Raw genomic sequence first — 16,947 nt, 5'->3', positions numbered from 1 at the left:
GAGCACAGGGGAGAGAGAGATTGAGAGAGAGAGAGAGAGAGAGAGAGAGAGACAGAGACAGAGACAGAGAGGGAGAGAGCGAAAGCGAGAGAGAGAGAGAGAGAGAGAGAGAGAGAGAGAGAGAGAGAGAGAGAGAGAGAGAGAGAGAGAATGAGAGAAGGAGAGAGATCGAGACATCTAGACATCTAGACATCTAGACATCTAGACAGCGGTAGAGATAGGTAGAGAGAGATAGATAAAGAGAGAGAAACCGATAGAGATAAGTAGAGCGAGTGGGAGAGAGAGAGGGAGAAAGATAGAGAGAGAGAGAGAGAGAGAGAGAGATTGCGACATCGAGACAGAGGCAGCGATAGAGATAGGTAGAAAGAGATAAATAAATAGAGAGAGAGAGAAAGAGAGAAAGAGGGAGGGAGAGAGAGAACGAGAGAGAGAAAGAGCAAGAGAAAGCATGAGAGAGAGAGAGAGAGAGAGAAAGAGAGGGGAGAGAGGCTGACACAACATTAATTATGACAGGAGCCATGTGGGAGCTCAATACTCCTCGCTCGGCTCACTCGCTCAGTAGCGACACAATTTATGAGGCCAACATGTGCTTATAGAATCCTCCACCTGAAGACTACTCTACACAATTGCATGTCTGAGATCACCAAATATTTCAAAGTGATTATGATTTTCCGTTGGCATGGGAATTTTTGTCAACTGCCCATGCAGGATTTAAAGCACCATGCATGAAACCCTTCAATCTTGCAAACCCTTTTTGCCTTATTTTCTCTGTCTGCTGTCTGTGAGAGTGGGCATCGGAGTGTGCATGGGAGTTCAGAAATGGAGTGGTCATGTAGTCATGGGAGTTCAGAAATTACAATGATTTTAACTTCGTTTGAGTCGTTGTGAAATGGCATGAAATGTCAGTGAGTTAATGGATGGGCTTCACTCTGAAAACTAAAAAACAACAACAAACAAAAGTGACAGTTTAAAAAAAGAAAAGTTCACACACAATCCTTAAGGATTTTTTCATTTAAAAAAAAAAAAGTTTCTTCAGTTTATTCTCTCATTTTCACAGGAGTCGACATTTCGGTTTTCTCATTTTGGTCATCGGACGAACTTCTCTGTGAGTCTTGTGTACCTTCAGCTCTGGTGGTCAGGCTCCCGAAGCTGCCCATCCTCTCGCGGCCCAGGAAGTCTCCGAAGATGTCCCTGAAGGGGTCGCCCCCCACCTGCGTGCTCTCCTCCACGCGCACCTCCCGCTTCGTCTCCCCGCCGCGCACCTTGCTGATCTCGGTGCGCTCGGTGCGGGTGTAGGAGGTGTGACTGCTGCGGGTGAACGTGCGGGTCAGGCGCTCCTGGGCCGACACCATCTGGAACCAGTTGCCTGAGGAGAGAGAGAAACAAACAAACATTAATTAATTAATAAGTACCGGTGATTGTTGCATACAGCTGCCTCCATGCCATGAGCTGTATGCACAATTAGTTATCGGACACAAATCAGTCTAATAAATTGTATGAATAAGTAACTGTGTGCACACAGAGCACCAATTTGAGCACTAAGGCAGAGAAAGGCAGATGAGCACAGCCAAGTTGGTTGGTTCACCAGAAGACACTCATCAGAATACAATGGTAGACTAGACTTGTTTGGTGGCTAATCATGCCTAATATTATCACAGTGTGTTTCTTCGCACCTGGGATTTTCAGGTTAAGGTCGCATGTGCTGCCCACGGAGGCGACCGAGGCCGCCTGCCTCTTCCTCATGATGCTCTCCTTCATCCTTCCTTCTCCTGTCACCTTCACTGTGAAAGGACTTCCTGTAAAGATGGACGCCAAAAACAGAGCAGTTAGCTTTAGCATCTCTTTTGCTGAAGTCACACACTATGACTGCATTTGTTCATAGTTTTGGACTGCAATCAATATCCAACTCCCGCTGTAAGTAACAATAAGTCACTTTGAGCAATGTAATATAATGTTATATAGTGTATTTTAGATATAAAGCTGACCTGGGATGTGCTTGTCGGCGAACTTGATGTTGATAATGTAGTTGCCCGGCTCTGTTGGGCAGTAGGTCACCTTGCACGTCCCATCCTCCATGTCCTCACAGTTAATATCCACTTTGCTCGGACCCTCAATACTGAGCCCCAGGCCACCATAGCCTACAGCACAGGAGAGAGGTGGGAAGGAATTAGACACTGTGACATGCATTTTCCTTATATGCACTTAGTTCCTTCAAATAAAAATTCTATTGGAAATTAAATTAAAGTTACAACTTCTCTCTTGAGTGTAGTAATAATGAATATTTAGAGAGTAGAAGTCCTCACACTGTAGCTCCGCTTTGAAGGTTTATTCCAGTCATATGTTTCGACCCAACAAGGTCTTCATCAGGCATGTCAAAAGCTACAGTTTCATCAGGAGCTACAGTGTGCAGACTTCTACACTTTCCATTGTCAGATAAGCCTTTGTCCTGCACCTGGCCACAGTGAGGTGGGATATGCATACTCTTATTCTTCTGAAGTAATAATAAATATCCCATACCTGCATTCCTGGTGTCCACAAAGAACTCGGCCAACTCGAACGTGTGGCCCTCCACCAGGCCCTTCCCGAAGGCCTTGACGCGGCTGGCGTCTCCGATCTCGGAGGGGCCCACCATGATCTTGAAGGGGCTGTTCGTCACGTGTTTCCCACTCTTCATCACGCTCACCACGTGCTCACCAACTTCCTTAGGAGTGAAGGAGATACCTGTATAGCAGCAGGGGAGAGAATGGAGAGATATTTACACACGGAGAAGGACGAAGTATTTTATTATGGTACATTACATTACACTTACAGTAGTTGACACTTTTATCCAAAGTTTTATCCAAAGAGATTTACATTTTTTTTTTTTAAAAACATTTTTTTAGGATTATGGTGACAGTCCCTGGGGCAATCTGAGGTTAGGTGTCTTGCTGAAGGGCATTTCATCCATGATGAACCGAACTGATCTAAAGCCCATCTCCTTAAAGGGACATTGTGCAGGAAATGGTCAAAAAAGGTACTGCAACTATGCTGCTCATTGAAACTGGGCTGCCTATTCCCAAATTTGATCTTTACATGAAAGTTTACTAAGTAATAAACAAATATTGGTCCAAGTACAGTCATTTTTGCAGTTAAAAATGGCTATTTTTGGAAATTCAAAATGGCGGACCATGGAGAAGATCCCCCTTTTCATGTATGAAAAATGCAATTTTTCCAGTCATAATGAATACTTACAATTTGATGCTGGTGGTAAGTATTCATGACATTAGTAACATTAGTGAATGGGCAGCATGAATTCTGGAAATAAACAACTAAAAATCTCACACAGTGTTCCTTTAACCACTAGGCCAAGAAGTAACAGGGTTGAGTGAGGTGGATGCTGATGTGATGGATGCTGCCTGCCTACCGATGTGCCTGTTGGGCAGCCTCTTGAGCAGACAGGGCTGCTCGTTTCCAGACGGCGCTCTGATGCTGGCTGTCAGGGAGCTGAGATCCGTCTCTGTGATCTTCAGAGAGACGTCTGCTGCTGAGCCGACGTTCAGCTGAGACGTCCTGAGGGAGTCGTCGCCTGAGACACGCAGACAAGCGAAGCGAAAAACAGACGATGAAGAACAAACCGCAGGCAACAGAGGAGACATAAAAAAGCTATGATGTTTTTAAAAATCAGAGTTTGGATGTCTGTTGTTTGTCTACCTGTGATCTTGGCAGTGAAGGGACTGCCGGGAATGTGCTTGTCGTCGAACTTGACAATAACGCTGTAGTCGCCGGGCGCCGTGGGCAGGTAAGACACGGTGCAGGTCCCGTCTTTGTTGTCTTTGCAGGTGATTTCAGCCTTGGAAGGTCCCTCCACAGCCAAGGAAAGGCCACCTAAAATCAGCAGTCAAAAGAAGAAGACAGATCATTGAAAGTGTTACAAGCACTGTATTCAAATCTGATAATAAACAATATGCTCTAATTAGTGTGAAAGATGTCAAATGCATGTGCACTAAGCCCCCCACATATGGGCTTGCATGTCCAGGGCCACCCAGGTTCGAATACGGCCTGGGTTATCATTTCTCAACCCTACCCCATCTCTGTCACCAAATTCACTTCCTGTCAGTCTTCACTATCCTATCAGAAATAAAGGCTTAAAAAGACAAAATAGTATCTTGAAAAAAAAGATGTATAATGCTTGTTGTACCTTCTCCAGCGTTCTTGGTGACCACGGTGAAGGTGGCTGGTTTGTTGACGGTGCCGTGGCACAGGCCTGGTCCATAGGCGGTCACCTGACCACTGACTATGGACTCCACGTAGAACTGCAGGGGGCTGCCGGGGATGTGGTTGCCGTCGTACTTGATGTCCATCTCGTGCAGGCCTTTCTCAGTCGGGGCGTACTTGACCGTCACTGTGCCGTCCTTGTTGTCCGTGATCTGGGGGCAGGCTTTCTTACCGGAGGGCATACGCACCTCACCTGGGTAGCAAAAACACCAAATGACAACACTTTAGAATCGTTTGTTTAGTGCGTGTGTGTGTGTGTGTGCCTTTCAGTGCTGTAGTTTGTGTGTGTGTCTGCAAACGACAAGTGTAGTCTCACCTGTAATCTTTCCCTGCTGTACAGTGAAGGGGATGACCAGGTTGAGTGGGCGGAATCGTTCTTCCTCTTGCCTGGGAATGACTGGCTCCTTTGTAGCCTAATGAGATAGAAAGCAATTGTCTCTATTTAGCAAGCGTCCTTAGTAGGACACAAAGACAAGTGCACATACAAGACAAGACAAGTGCGTCATGGAGACGAACAGTCGGTGGCAAGACTCCTGCCATCTAGGGACCACAATGGAAATAAGCCTTGGGGCTTTTTTGTGTCATCCCCGACAATTTATGTGAATGTATGGTTCAGTTGTCTGTTCCAGGTATTTTATCAAAAATAGCTACTGGGGGACATTGAAAATAGACTAGATCCGAAACGTCTGCAGTTTTATCCCACTGACTTCTTTTTGTTACTTTTTCGGCTACAATGTACAGTTTTTGTCTTGAGCCTTGTTTGTGCACCTTTTTGTCATTTTTAGTATCAAGAATGGCCAAAATAAATTAATTAATTAATTCATTCATTCATTCATTCATTAATGTCCCCACTGCTGAACTCACAGTGACGTGGAATGGGCTGTTGGGAATGTGCTGTCCACCGAAGCGGATGGTGATGACGTATTTGCCGGGCTCGGGTGCCGTGTAGTAGATGTCGAAGGTGCCGTCTGGGTTCTCCACCACGTCCATGTCAGCCTCCATGCCGTTGGGTGTGAGCACGGTGCAGGTCACCTTGCCCTTGCCCGCCGACTTAGCGTCCACTGTGATCACCGTGTCCTCCTGCATCTGGATCTTTGGTCCCAGCGTTGCTGTGGAGGTGAGACACCATGTGGTGAACATCAGCTTTCGAGTATTCAACAGTTGTTGGGTGTTGGGGTTCTCGACAGCCATGTTGCTAACCAAGTTCGCAACTTACATGGCTACAATGCAATTTCTCATTGTCAATCTACTAAGTTGCTAACAGGTTATCAACAAAGGTTTCAAGAAACAGTCTCTTACATGGTATGAGATTTGTGATGTGCATCATACTATAATGGGAAATTAAAAATTATGTCACATAAGAAAAAAATGATTTAAAAGAAACTTACAGACTCTATTTCCTCCAATGGAAACTGAAAATAGAAAAAAAGCACAGAAAGTATTAGACATTTGTTGTAAAGAAGGTTCCTCTAGTCTACAAGCATTACTGAGCATAGTCATCAAAATCAAGTTAACAGCCAATTGAACCAGTGGAAGCAATTATCTTGTGTGTAATAATTCTCTTGGTGTGATGTGTTGTGATTCTTTGAAACCAAAAATCCATTCTCTTTGATTGTAAAGCTATCATTATGTTGGCAACAGGTATATGCAGCAGCAGCTGACCTGTAAGGAGACACTGGCTGGCATCTCCAGTGGGCAGAGACTGGATGCGGTAGGGCGAGTATGGGATCTCGTCTCCGCCATATTTGATGGTGATGGTGTAATGCCCGATCACGTCTGGCACGTAGGACACGGTGTAGGTGCCGTCCATGTTGTCCTGAATGCTGGCCTTCTTGGGCTTGCCCTCTGGGTCCTGTCAATAACAAAATCACATTCAGCAGGTTTTAATGTTGTACATCAGTGATTTCCCAACCAGGGGTACGTATACGTTTTGTGTACCACTAGGAGTACACAAGCACACAATAGCGGGTATGTGGATGAATGTAATACTAACAAATGTATGGAGCAGAGTCACATTGGGATAGAGGAAGAGATATAGCAAGAGAGAGGGGCGGATCATGGTGTGACAAAAAGATTTGGAGTGTACGTGCACAAGACAAAAAAGGTTGGGAAACACTGTTGTAAATAATGACGATGACACCACCATCAATGATGGCACTGCCATCAAATGCAACAAACAAGTAATAAAACATGAGGAGCAGCTTTGAAGGCCCCTAAGGTTCACAGCAGGAGGTGTTGAAACCAGGCACCCACCAGGATTTGGACGGTGAGCAGTCCCTCGCCGGCCTCGCGGGCATCGATGGTGAATTCCACGGGCAGGCTGGCAGCCACCCCGGAGGTGTTCAGGCCGGGACCGCTGGCACGCACTTTGCTGGCATCATGAGCTGGTCCCGCACTGACCTTGAATGGACTGTGAGGGCAGAGGAGCGGAGAGGAGAGGAGAGGAGAGGAGAGGAGAGGAGAGGAGAGGAGAGGAGAGGAGAGGAGAGGAGAGGAGAGGAGAGATGATGAGCCAGTCATACAGTGAATAAAAAAGCAATAAGCCACCACTGCTACATTTGTAGGTGGCAGAGTGATTGCCCAATATGAGTTGAAGAAGTGGCAGGGTGATAAAAGGTCTCACCTGCGAGGAACCTCTGTGTCAGCGTATTTGACAGACACGGCATAGGGACCTTCTTGGGCAGGTGTGTAGTTGACGGTGTGAGTTCCGTCACCGTTGTTCATCACCTTCACAGGTTCAGCAGCACCTGAAGAAGAAGGACAATGAACATACAATGAAATTATGTACAAACACAAGGTGAAACTGAAATACCTTTCTCAAACCCCAACCTAAGACTCTCAAACCAAATAAGCAGCCACTGTATACGCTATTCATCATCAGCAGATGACAGTGACAGTGCTGAGTAGACCCACTGTATGATTTTGGAGGTCCTTTTGTACCTGATGGTCCGAACAGTTTGACGTCCAGAGGAGCCTGTCCTGCCTGCCTGCTGTCCACAGTGAAGGTCTGGGGGACGTGGGCCCTCACACCGGGCCCCAGTCCGGGCCCAGAGCACTTCACCTTGCTGGGGTCGATGGTGTCCTTCACTGGCACACGGAATGGACTTCCTATAAAACACATGAGACACCAGACACCAGGAGGACCGGGATCAATTATCCTGCTATACACAATCCAAATAGCTAATTAATAATTAGTTATGAAAATATTACAAGGCACTCAGGCAGAGTCGTGATTTGAGAGTTATGGCCGCATGTTAAGACTTCGTTGGGACAATTTATTTTGTGACTTTTATGTCTACAAGATATCTCACAAAACAAAAGAGTGATATGAGTGATGAGAGAATAGTGTACCTGGGATGGGCTGTCCGCCATAGGTGATGTTGACATCATAGTCTCCAGGCATGAAGGGCACGTACTCCACACTGCAGCTGCCATCTTTGTTGTCTTTGCAAGACATCTTGGACTCCGAAGGCCCCTCGATGGCCAAGCCCAAACCACCAGTGCCTGCACCTCTGTGAGAGACGGAGAGAGAGAGAGAGAGAGAGAGAGAGAGAGAGAGAGAGAGAGAGAGAGAGAGAGAGAAAGAGAGAGAAAGAGAGATGTGAGACTGATGTATACTAGAGCTACATTTTTGTACAACTGTCAACTGTCAGAGCATTACAGTACATTCATTTCAGTGCCAAGTAGTTTTTATGTTTTTTTTTTTTATCTTCATATTTTTTCTATCCCTTTTAACATCCTACCTGGTCTCTACTGTGAAGCAGTTGGATTTGTTCGTGAGGCCGTTCTCCAGGCCGGGTCCGTAGGCGCGCACGCGTGTTGGGTCGCATCCCTCCACCACGGACACCTTGAAGGGGCTGCTGGGGATGGGAACATCCTCATACAGGACCTCAATCAGATGGATACCTGATCAAAGCAAACACAGAGACACCTTTACACTACTGTAACACTACCGCAAACCTTAAAGGTACACTGTGCAGGAAATGGTCAAAAAAGGTACTGCAACGATGCTGCTCATTGAAACTGGGCTGCCTATTAAATTTGATACTTACATGAAAGCTTACCAAGTAATAAACAAATATTTTCTAGTATGGTCCAAGTACAGTCACTTTTGCAGCTAAAAATGGCTATTTTTGGAAATTCAAAATGGCGGACCATGGCGAAGATCCCCCTTTTCATGTATGAAAAGTGCAATTTTTCCAGTCATAATGAATACTTAAAATTTGATGCTAGTGGTAAGTATTAATGAAAAAGGTAACATCGGTGAATGGGCAGCATGAATTCTGGAAATAAACAACTAAAAATCTCACACAGTGTCCCTTTAACAAAGCGCAGACACCTTACACTACTGCACCACAAAACTAAACAAAGCTACCACTGTATATTAATATACTGAATGGGTGCATAACATGTAACAGTGTGGACTTTTGTGGCTTTTGATGAGATGGGTGTGAGTGCGGATTTTTCTCCTCTTTAAGTTTGAAGTTTTTTTCGTGCACCCATAGTTGTTAATTTTACTCTAAAAGTTGAGTTTGCCCACTGCTACACTTGCATAACATGAGCATACCGCATGTCACAATAGAGGCTATATCGTGTGCCATTTGTTTTTCTACTACTGACCATTTTTAGATGCCTGCCTGCATGTTCAGACTTTGGTGGGGCAGTTTATTTTGTGACTTATGTCTAGGAGATAACTCCGGCAGGCAGACATAACTAAAGCCTTTATTTCGGGACGCTTGTTTAGTATTAGCGAAGCGAGGAAGGGAGTCAGGGACATGACTAAACTGCCGTCGTCGTCCTCTCTCTCTCTCTCTCTCTCTCTCTCTCTCTCTCTCTCTCTCTCTCTCTCTCTCTCTCTCTCTCTGTCCTTCTGTCGGCTCTCTCTCTCTGTACTTCTGTCGGCTGCTGAAATCTGGCATGACACACATACCTGTCTGAGTTTAAGAGCCTCTGTTCCCAGCACACCTCCTATTTATATCTGCACTCCACACTCCATCTGGCCACCAGCCACTGGTGCTGCTATCTCTCTCTCCCCCAAAGCCCCCAGATCACATCCCCTTCTCCCTCCACCCCTCCTCTACCCCTCCTCCTCTACATCTCGTCTTCTCCACGGCTTCACTCAGTGGTTGTATCACTCACTCCCTGTTGACCACAAAACACTAGGGGACACAGCGACACCTGGTCCCATTCATCTCCTGTAGACACATCCCCATCCCCATCCTTTCGTTCTGTGTCACTAACTTTTTTCACTTGTACATCTCTCTTCTCTTCCAGCTCTACTGATCATGTGTCTCGTCTAATCCTCCTAGAATACTGTGTCAAATAAATCTTCAAAGCTTCAAAGTGTCACTACAGTGCACTACACAGCCCTCTCTGTTTGTCCTCAAGGTTAAGCCCCTTTCTGCTGGCCGCCCAAACTGGTCTCAGTTGGCTGTTGGTTCAGGGTTCTTGTGGTGGTCAGGGGTTTTGCGTTGCTCACCCTCCTTGTATGCGGTGTATTCTACCCAGAATATACTCCCAGAGGAACACAGTAATAAGTAATTTTCAAAAGAATATGTCTCTCTCATTAGAGAAATAAGCAGCAGAAGAGATATCTAACTGGATTTTTTTCTTCTTTTTTGCTGGTAATAAATATTATACAATGCTTCTGCTTCAGGTTTTTGTGGTGGTCAGGGTTTTTTGCTCTACTCACCCTCCTCGTATGCGGTGTACTCCACCCGGAAGGTTCCGTCTCCTTTGTCTGTGATGTAGGTGTCCGTGCTGTTGCCCGAGGGGTTCATGATCCGGGCCTTGACGTTGCTGCCGGCGCTCTTGGTTTTGGCGCGGGCGTCCACGATGAAGTGGGTGGTCACGTCGCGGAACACACCTGGGAAAGGGTTGGTGTTGCCAAGTCAGGGATCCATTCTTTTATGGATTTTATTTCTCATATTAACCCCGTAAGACACTACCCCTGTTATAAATATATTTAGCTGTTACCAGAAATTCTTGGCAATGACCAAGTCGTAATGTATTACTAAAGGCCCTGTGCACTGTCATAGAAGTGTAGTACTATGGTAGTTACGTTTTTTCAGTGACTATTACAACGTCTCAGGGGCTACGATACCCATAGCTTACATGTCATTGAATCAGATTCAGATTCATTCAAAAAACTTGATTAATCCCATCAGTGGGCAATTAAGTTAATTGCTCATCCTACACAGACAGAGTAAACTTTGTAATGTGTTAATTCAACTGGTAGGGAATTGAATTGAACGGTTTTTTAGCTTGACCTACCCTCTACAGTAAGAGTTGAATTAACACTGAAAAAATGAACTATGCCAAGCACAGCCCAAATCGCGTGCTTTGCTTTGTGCCTCACCTCTGGGCTCCACTCCGGGGCCGTAGACCGTGACCCCACTGGTGTCCACTGCGGGCTCCACCTGGACGCGGATGGGGCACTTGGGGATCATCTGCCCGCCGTACTTGATGGTGATGGTGTGCACGCCCTGGAACGGCGGGATGTAGGTGACGGAGAAGGTGCCGTCCTGGTTGTTCTGGATGCGCACCTCGGCCTTGGCGCCGGTCTCCGACACGATCTCCACGGTCAGCTCGGCGTCTCCTGCCCGCGTGCAGTCCACCGTGAAGGTGGCGGCCTCGCCAGCCTTCGCCCTCTCCAGGCCCGGTCCACTGGCCACCACCTTGCCGGCGTCCAGGGCAGGGCGCACCGCCGCCTTGAAGGGGGAGCCGGGGATGTGTTGCTCGCCGAACAGGATGTTGATGTTGTAGTCGCCGGCCTCGGTGGGCAGGTAGGAGACGGAGCATGTGCCGTCGCCGTTATCCTGACACTCGATCTTGGCCTCGCAGGGTCCCTCCACGGTCAGGCCCAGTCCGCCGGCGCCGGCACCTTTGGTGTCGATGCCGAAAGGTGCGGGCTGACCCACAATGCCGCCCTGAAGACCTGGACCATAAGCACGGACCTGAACAAGATGAAGTAAAGCATAAGGTTGAATTAAAAGGCTGTGTTGTGAAACAATGGTGTAATATGCAGTACAGTATCTAAATCTAAGTGTCTAAGTATACAAGTACATCTTATATCTTACATCTAAGTATACAAGTGATGTACTGTATTCTACATTAAACAGTTTTATTAATTTATATCACAGTTTTGCTAAATATTTCCAACATACAAAGACACGGCAGCAAGGAATGGAACTCGCACACCTATAGCCGATGCAATAATTTGGGAACCTACATTCCCATTAGTCCCATTAGGACTTGGAGTTACTGACGAGACACCCCTCTGACTTGTCTCAACATACAAAGACCACACAAGCACTAGGGTAGTGTTTCTCAATGGGGGTGGTTGGGGAGCCCCAGGGGGGCGTTGAGAAGGATACAGCTGAGTGGGCTTAGGGGGGTTGGGGGGGTGGCAGACTGATGAGGAGGTCAAGGGGCCGTTCGTTCGAAAAAGGTTGAGGACCACTGCACTAGGGGAAAGAGACAGTTCTGTAGTTGACACCCAAACTGCTTGTTCTGTTATACCTTTGTGGGGTCTGCTGGCATGAGGCCCTCCACAGAGAAGGGGCTGCCAGGGACGGGGTGTCCATCGTAGGTCACCTCCACCTTGTACGTGCCCTCCTCAGGCGGGATGTACTTCACAGAAGTCGCCTCCTTGGCCTTGTCTGACTCCAGCTTGCATGGGATTGGTCTCCCGGAGGGTGATGTCATTTTGACGCCAACCTCTCCCTGGCCACCGGCACCTTTGGTGTTCACCGTGAACTCCTGGTCCTTGGCAACCTCCACTCCTGAGAAGCAAACGCCACAGACAGATGCATTGTATTTACAGCACCTGTATAGTTTTACAAGTTTCAGCCAATATTCATGAGAACATTTGGCTATCAGAAATTACTGTAATTCTGGTTTGTGCATGTTCTCACCCCTTAAGATATGCCCCCTGTTATAAATTAGCTGTTACCATTATGGCAATGGCAAAAGGCCCTGTGCACTGTCATAGTGGTGTAGTACTATGGTAGTTACGTTTTTTTCAGTGACTATTACAACATTCCAGTGGTAGAACGGTGTGTGTTAAGGGGCTACAGCCATTTCTTTTTGCTTCTGTGCTACTTACTCTCGTTCAGCCCTTCCACCTTAACCTTGTTGGTGTCCAGAGGAGGGGCGACGGTGATGTTGAAAGGGCTCTTGGGAACAGGGTCCCCACCGTGGGTCACGGAGATGGTCAGACTCCCCTGTGTAGTCCAGTCCAACAGTACCAGAAGCAGAGACAGAATACAAAAAAGGGAGAGAGAAACGAGAAAGAGAGAGGTAGAAAGAGAGGAGAAAGAAGGAAGCCGAAACACGGCGACAGCACATTAGTGGGAGGATCACAAGGAGGGGGACAGATGGCATTCGCTGGGCAAACAAGTTTGTGGTCAATCGAGTCGTAAACCTGCCTGAGAAGTTACGCAACTACAGTAATTTGTTGTATAATGAGGGGGAGAAGTCTGCATCAGCCAAGTAGGCTACTTTAGCTTCCTCTTATTTTATCCCTTTATTTCCTCTTTTAGTGTTTCTTAAACCGCCATGACTATTCGGATCATTGGACTCTTCATTGGACATTTGATATAGACTTCTTTATTTCTTCTTTTAGTGTTTCTTAAACTGCCATGACTATTCGGATCATTGAACTCTTCATTGGACATTTGTTATATTCTTTTTTCTCTTTTGTATATCTACGCTCCCAGAGTAGAGCAGCTCCAAGAATCAGCTTTATCTATAGTCTGAGTTATACTGGCATAAATTAGCATTTGAGAGGAGTGTAGTGAAACTGGGTAACTAACAACACAACAAAGAGGAGAGAGTATTCTCATTCCATCCACACACACACACACACACACGCATGCTCCTCCATGTCAACCTCCCTCACCTGATACAGGGCAGTGTACTTCACAGTGTAGGAGTAGTCGTGATTGTCAATGATCTCAAAGTCCTTGACAGCCTCCCCTTTGACGGCAGCGGTGAATTGAACCTCGGGCTTGGCCTTGCCTGCTCCCTTGGTGTAGATGGTGAAATGGGTTGGTGTGCCCACTTCAACACCTGCAGAGAGAGAAAGAGAAAAAGAAAGAGAGAGCAGGAGAGGGAGGAAAAAAGGGAGAAGAGGAGAAAGAAAGAAAGAAAGAAAAAAAGGCTTAAGTGCTCAGAAGTCTATTTCCTGCTGTTCCAGCTATACTTTACTTGTGCTCTTGGGCATTTCAATGGCGGGGGCTGTGTCAAGTGCAAAGTGTCTCTATGTAATCATGCCGTCTCTCCTCAGCTCACCTGTCTTGTTGAGGCCAGGTCCCTCTGCCCTGACTTTGCCTGCGTCGTGAGATGGGTCCACCTTGACTTTGTATGGGCTGGTAGGTATCTCCTACTCAGCAACAATACAGAGAGAAGATTAGTCAGTGAAACAAAATTAACGAATTGCTACAGCTATGAAATAAAGATACAAGAAATACTGTAAGTCTAGGAATAAATTCAACCAGTCAAGTCACCAGTTCAACCTACCTGATCGGCGAACAGGACCATGATGGTGTATTTGCCGGCCCCAGGGGGAGTGTATTTGACGGTAAATGTGTCGTTGTCGTTCTTGATAATGTCGAAGTCAATGTCCGCCTCCGCAGGCCCGACCACTCCAGGAGCACACTTGATTCCAATACTGACATCACCTGTATAATAATAATACATTATTATAACATTTTAGCTATTCATCTATCTATCTATTCATACACAATTAAAATCCCAGGGCCGCTGACAGCTTTGGCCAGGCTCAGGATACAATACAGGTACTTTAATGAGAGCCTCTCCCATGCCCTCTACCTGGGTCCAGGACAACAGACCCCCTTATCTCCCAATCCAATTCTTCCACCCCCACCTCCTCTCCCTCGGTCCGGGACAACAGCCCCTTTGTCCCCCCTTTGTAGGTATCCCTGGATAGCAGCATTTAACATGTCACTGCATACTGTACCTTGGCCTGCCTCGGCGCAGTCCACAGTGAAGTAGGTCGGCTCGTTGGCCTTCAGTCCAGTCTTCTCCACTCCTGGACCGTAGACCTTAACCTTGTCTGGATGGCATCCTTCCCCAACCATGACCTTCGCAGAGAGAAATAAATAGCATAATTAAAAACTATTAGCCATCTGGCTAATACACAGTCACAAGACTAGGAGGCTAATTTTGTCTAGGGTGGAGGAATTGGCATACAGTACTCAAATGACTACAGGACTAATTACCATGGCTATGTAATCCCTATGATTGGATCAGAGCAATGCAAGGATAAATGGACCCCAAGGAGGCTGTGTGTGTGTGTGTGTGTGTGTGTGTGTGTGTGTGTGTGTGTGTGTGTGTGTGTGTGTGTGTGTGTGTGTGTGTGTGTGTGTGTGTGTGTGTGTGTGTGTGTGTGTGTGTGTGTGTGTGTGTGTGTGTGTGCGCGCACGGTGTGCGTGCATGCGTTTGTGCGTGCGTGCGTTCGTGCATGTGTGTGTGTATGCATGTGTGTGTGTCTTACCCTGAAGGGGCTGTTGGGAACGTTGACGTCGCCCCAGGAGATAATGATGGTGTGCTTGATGGGTTTGGTGGGGATGTAGACACAGAAGAAGGTGCCATCCCCCTTGTCAGTGATCTGGATATCGATGATACAGCCCTCTGCGTCCTACAGTCACGCACCAACACACAAAGCTGAGCTCCAGAGCTTCACAAACCCCAACAACTTCATCTTTAACCATGCTGCTGCAGGAGAGATCGGTGGCTTACCTGAGCATAGATCTTGAGCTTGCCGTTTCCTGCTTGACGAGCATCGATGGTGAACTCTGCTGGCTTGTTGATGGTGACCCCGGTGGGCTGAAGGCCTGGACCAAAGGCTTTCACCTGTAATGCAGAAGCATTCATGACAAAATAAGAACTTTTTGAAAGATTTTTTTTGTCTTTTTCGCCTTCATTGATGATAGGACAGTAGCCTGGGAACTCCCATACTGCCTTTAGTTCTACACAATCGTTTCGATCTGAAAGACAGTATGGCGAGGATGACTCATAACGTACAAGATCATGGGATCTGTGTCATAATGGCCAAGCATTCCGACCTTAACAGTTTCTCTGCCCAATCAGAGAGCAGGGCAGTGTGTCATAATAACCAAGTATTCCGGCCCCATATGGAATTACAATAGGCAACTCCCCAGACCTAATCTCACTTGTGATTAGGTCTGGTGTTAACCAGGCAAGATAGGACAGTAGGAGAGAGGTAGACAGGAAGCGAAGGGGAAGAGAGACAGGGAGGGGTCGGCAGATGACCTAGGGCGGGATCAAACCCAGGTTGCCAGCATAGCAATCCAGTGCCCTACCATTAGAGTCACGGTAGGGCCCAAATAAGCACTTTTAATTACTGAATTACTGACATCATCAAAACATATCATGAGATGAACAGACTGATGTTACATTGGCGGTCAATTGGTGGTTTGTTTTTTTACCTTCTCTGGGAAGACGTCATTGGCTGCGGGCAGGATGTGTGCAATGAAAGGGCTGTCCTTGATGTCCTCATCATCGCAGATGACATGGACGGCATAGTCGCCGGCCTCGGTGGGCCAGTAACGCACGTCACAGGAGCCGTCACCCTTGTCATCGCAGTCAATCTTAGCCTGAGATGGACCCTCAATGGAGAAGCCTGTGAAGAAAGGCATAGATAAGAGTCTCAGACACTCTAAGTCATATACTCGAGCTCTTAGTTGATGAGATTTAAATTGTGATCTATTTTTTTTTAGGGGGGGGGGGCGAAAGACGCTTTTCATACCTAGAGTTCCGACTTCAACACCGATGGCCTCAACCACAAAGTCAGCGGACTTGCCCACCATCCCGGTCACCAGTCCAGGACCCCAGGCGCGCACCTTCTGTGGGCCGGCCTCCACACCGACCTCAACCTCAAATGGACTAAGAATCACATACAAAAAAAAACAGGTGTCATTCAAGTATAATACCACTTTTCCTTTGTATGGCACCATTAAAAGATATTGGATTCAGTGAAAAATGTTGCCGGGTAGCAGGGCCCTCAGGCTTCAACTGAAATAAAAAAAAATTAAAAAAACAATCATGTCCTTGAAAGATAAAGGTAAAGGTGTATCACCTGCGTGGGATGGGCTGTCCTCCCCAGGTGATGGTGACTGTGTATTTGCCAGGCTGGATGGGTGTGTAGTCACAGGCGTACACACCGTCTCCAGCATCACGCACCTTCACAGGTATATCTACACCATCTGAGAACACAAAAGTACGTACATGTTGTTAACACTGTGAATCTTCACACCATCAATGCTGTGGAGTGGACCACCTGACATTGTAGACCAGTTCAATCCATAATCTTACTTTGACGTGTCCACTTACTTGGTCCCTTCACGGTGACCTGGAGCTCTCCAGTTCCGGCTCCCTTGGTGAAGACCTTGAAGTCGGCCACCTCCTTCACTCTCACCCCTTTGGGCTGCAGGCCTCGGCCGGTGGCGCGGCAGGCGTTAGCGTTGCTAGCTGTAGGATGGAAGAGGTAGGAATGGAGTAGGAAGACAAGCGTTAGACAAGTCATCAGACGCTAGCATTTGGCAACGGACGGACGGCTGGCACGAGCTGCTGACTAGACTACACAGTCTGGGTTAGTACAGAGGAAGAAGGCTTAGTGCAGACTGGATGTTCATATGGGCTGCCTCG

General features: G+C 47.0%; 1 protein-coding gene across 2 annotated transcripts in view; it reads right to left on the bottom strand.

Moving 5' to 3' along the window:
• Window positions 1–16,947, bottom strand: part of LOC134447359 (filamin-C-like) — a 38,975-nt gene that overhangs the window by 10,272 nt on the left and 11,756 nt on the right. For both annotated transcript variants that reach the window (XM_063196791.1, XM_063196792.1), the window contains 30 exons: window positions 16,633–16,770; window positions 16,379–16,505; window positions 16,049–16,185; window positions 15,729–15,922; window positions 15,019–15,132; window positions 14,774–14,917; window positions 14,237–14,360; window positions 13,777–13,937; window positions 13,549–13,639; window positions 13,157–13,326; window positions 12,362–12,479; window positions 11,776–12,038; window positions 10,613–11,210; window positions 9,947–10,120; window positions 7,998–8,160; window positions 7,606–7,766; window positions 7,195–7,362; window positions 6,878–7,001; window positions 6,508–6,664; window positions 5,917–6,106; window positions 5,643–5,666; window positions 5,119–5,363; window positions 4,571–4,667; window positions 4,178–4,447; window positions 3,691–3,864; window positions 3,404–3,565; window positions 2,518–2,721; window positions 1,986–2,138; window positions 1,674–1,796; window positions 1,121–1,366 (listed from right to left, as the gene is read on the bottom strand). In XM_063196791.1, the coding sequence (XP_063052861.1) occupies window positions 1,121–1,366; window positions 1,674–1,796; window positions 1,986–2,138; window positions 2,518–2,721; window positions 3,404–3,565; window positions 3,691–3,864; window positions 4,178–4,447; window positions 4,571–4,667; window positions 5,119–5,363; window positions 5,643–5,666; window positions 5,917–6,106; window positions 6,508–6,664; window positions 6,878–7,001; window positions 7,195–7,362; window positions 7,606–7,766; window positions 7,998–8,160; window positions 9,947–10,120; window positions 10,613–11,210; window positions 11,776–12,038; window positions 12,362–12,479; window positions 13,157–13,326; window positions 13,549–13,639; window positions 13,777–13,937; window positions 14,237–14,360; window positions 14,774–14,917; window positions 15,019–15,132; window positions 15,729–15,922; window positions 16,049–16,185; window positions 16,379–16,505; window positions 16,633–16,770 (5,214 nt within the window). The remainder of the gene's footprint in view (window positions 1–1,120; window positions 1,367–1,673; window positions 1,797–1,985; window positions 2,139–2,517; window positions 2,722–3,403; window positions 3,566–3,690; window positions 3,865–4,177; window positions 4,448–4,570; window positions 4,668–5,118; window positions 5,364–5,642; window positions 5,667–5,916; window positions 6,107–6,507; window positions 6,665–6,877; window positions 7,002–7,194; window positions 7,363–7,605; window positions 7,767–7,997; window positions 8,161–9,946; window positions 10,121–10,612; window positions 11,211–11,775; window positions 12,039–12,361; window positions 12,480–13,156; window positions 13,327–13,548; window positions 13,640–13,776; window positions 13,938–14,236; window positions 14,361–14,773; window positions 14,918–15,018; window positions 15,133–15,728; window positions 15,923–16,048; window positions 16,186–16,378; window positions 16,506–16,632; window positions 16,771–16,947) is intronic.

Source organism: Engraulis encrasicolus, chromosome 4, assembly GCF_034702125.1.
Source record: "Engraulis encrasicolus isolate BLACKSEA-1 chromosome 4, IST_EnEncr_1.0, whole genome shotgun sequence".
NCBI lineage: Eukaryota > Metazoa > Chordata > Actinopteri > Clupeiformes > Engraulidae > Engraulis > Engraulis encrasicolus.
The sequence above is the reverse complement of the archived record's forward strand: the minus strand, read 5'-3'. Positions and strand labels throughout refer to the sequence as shown.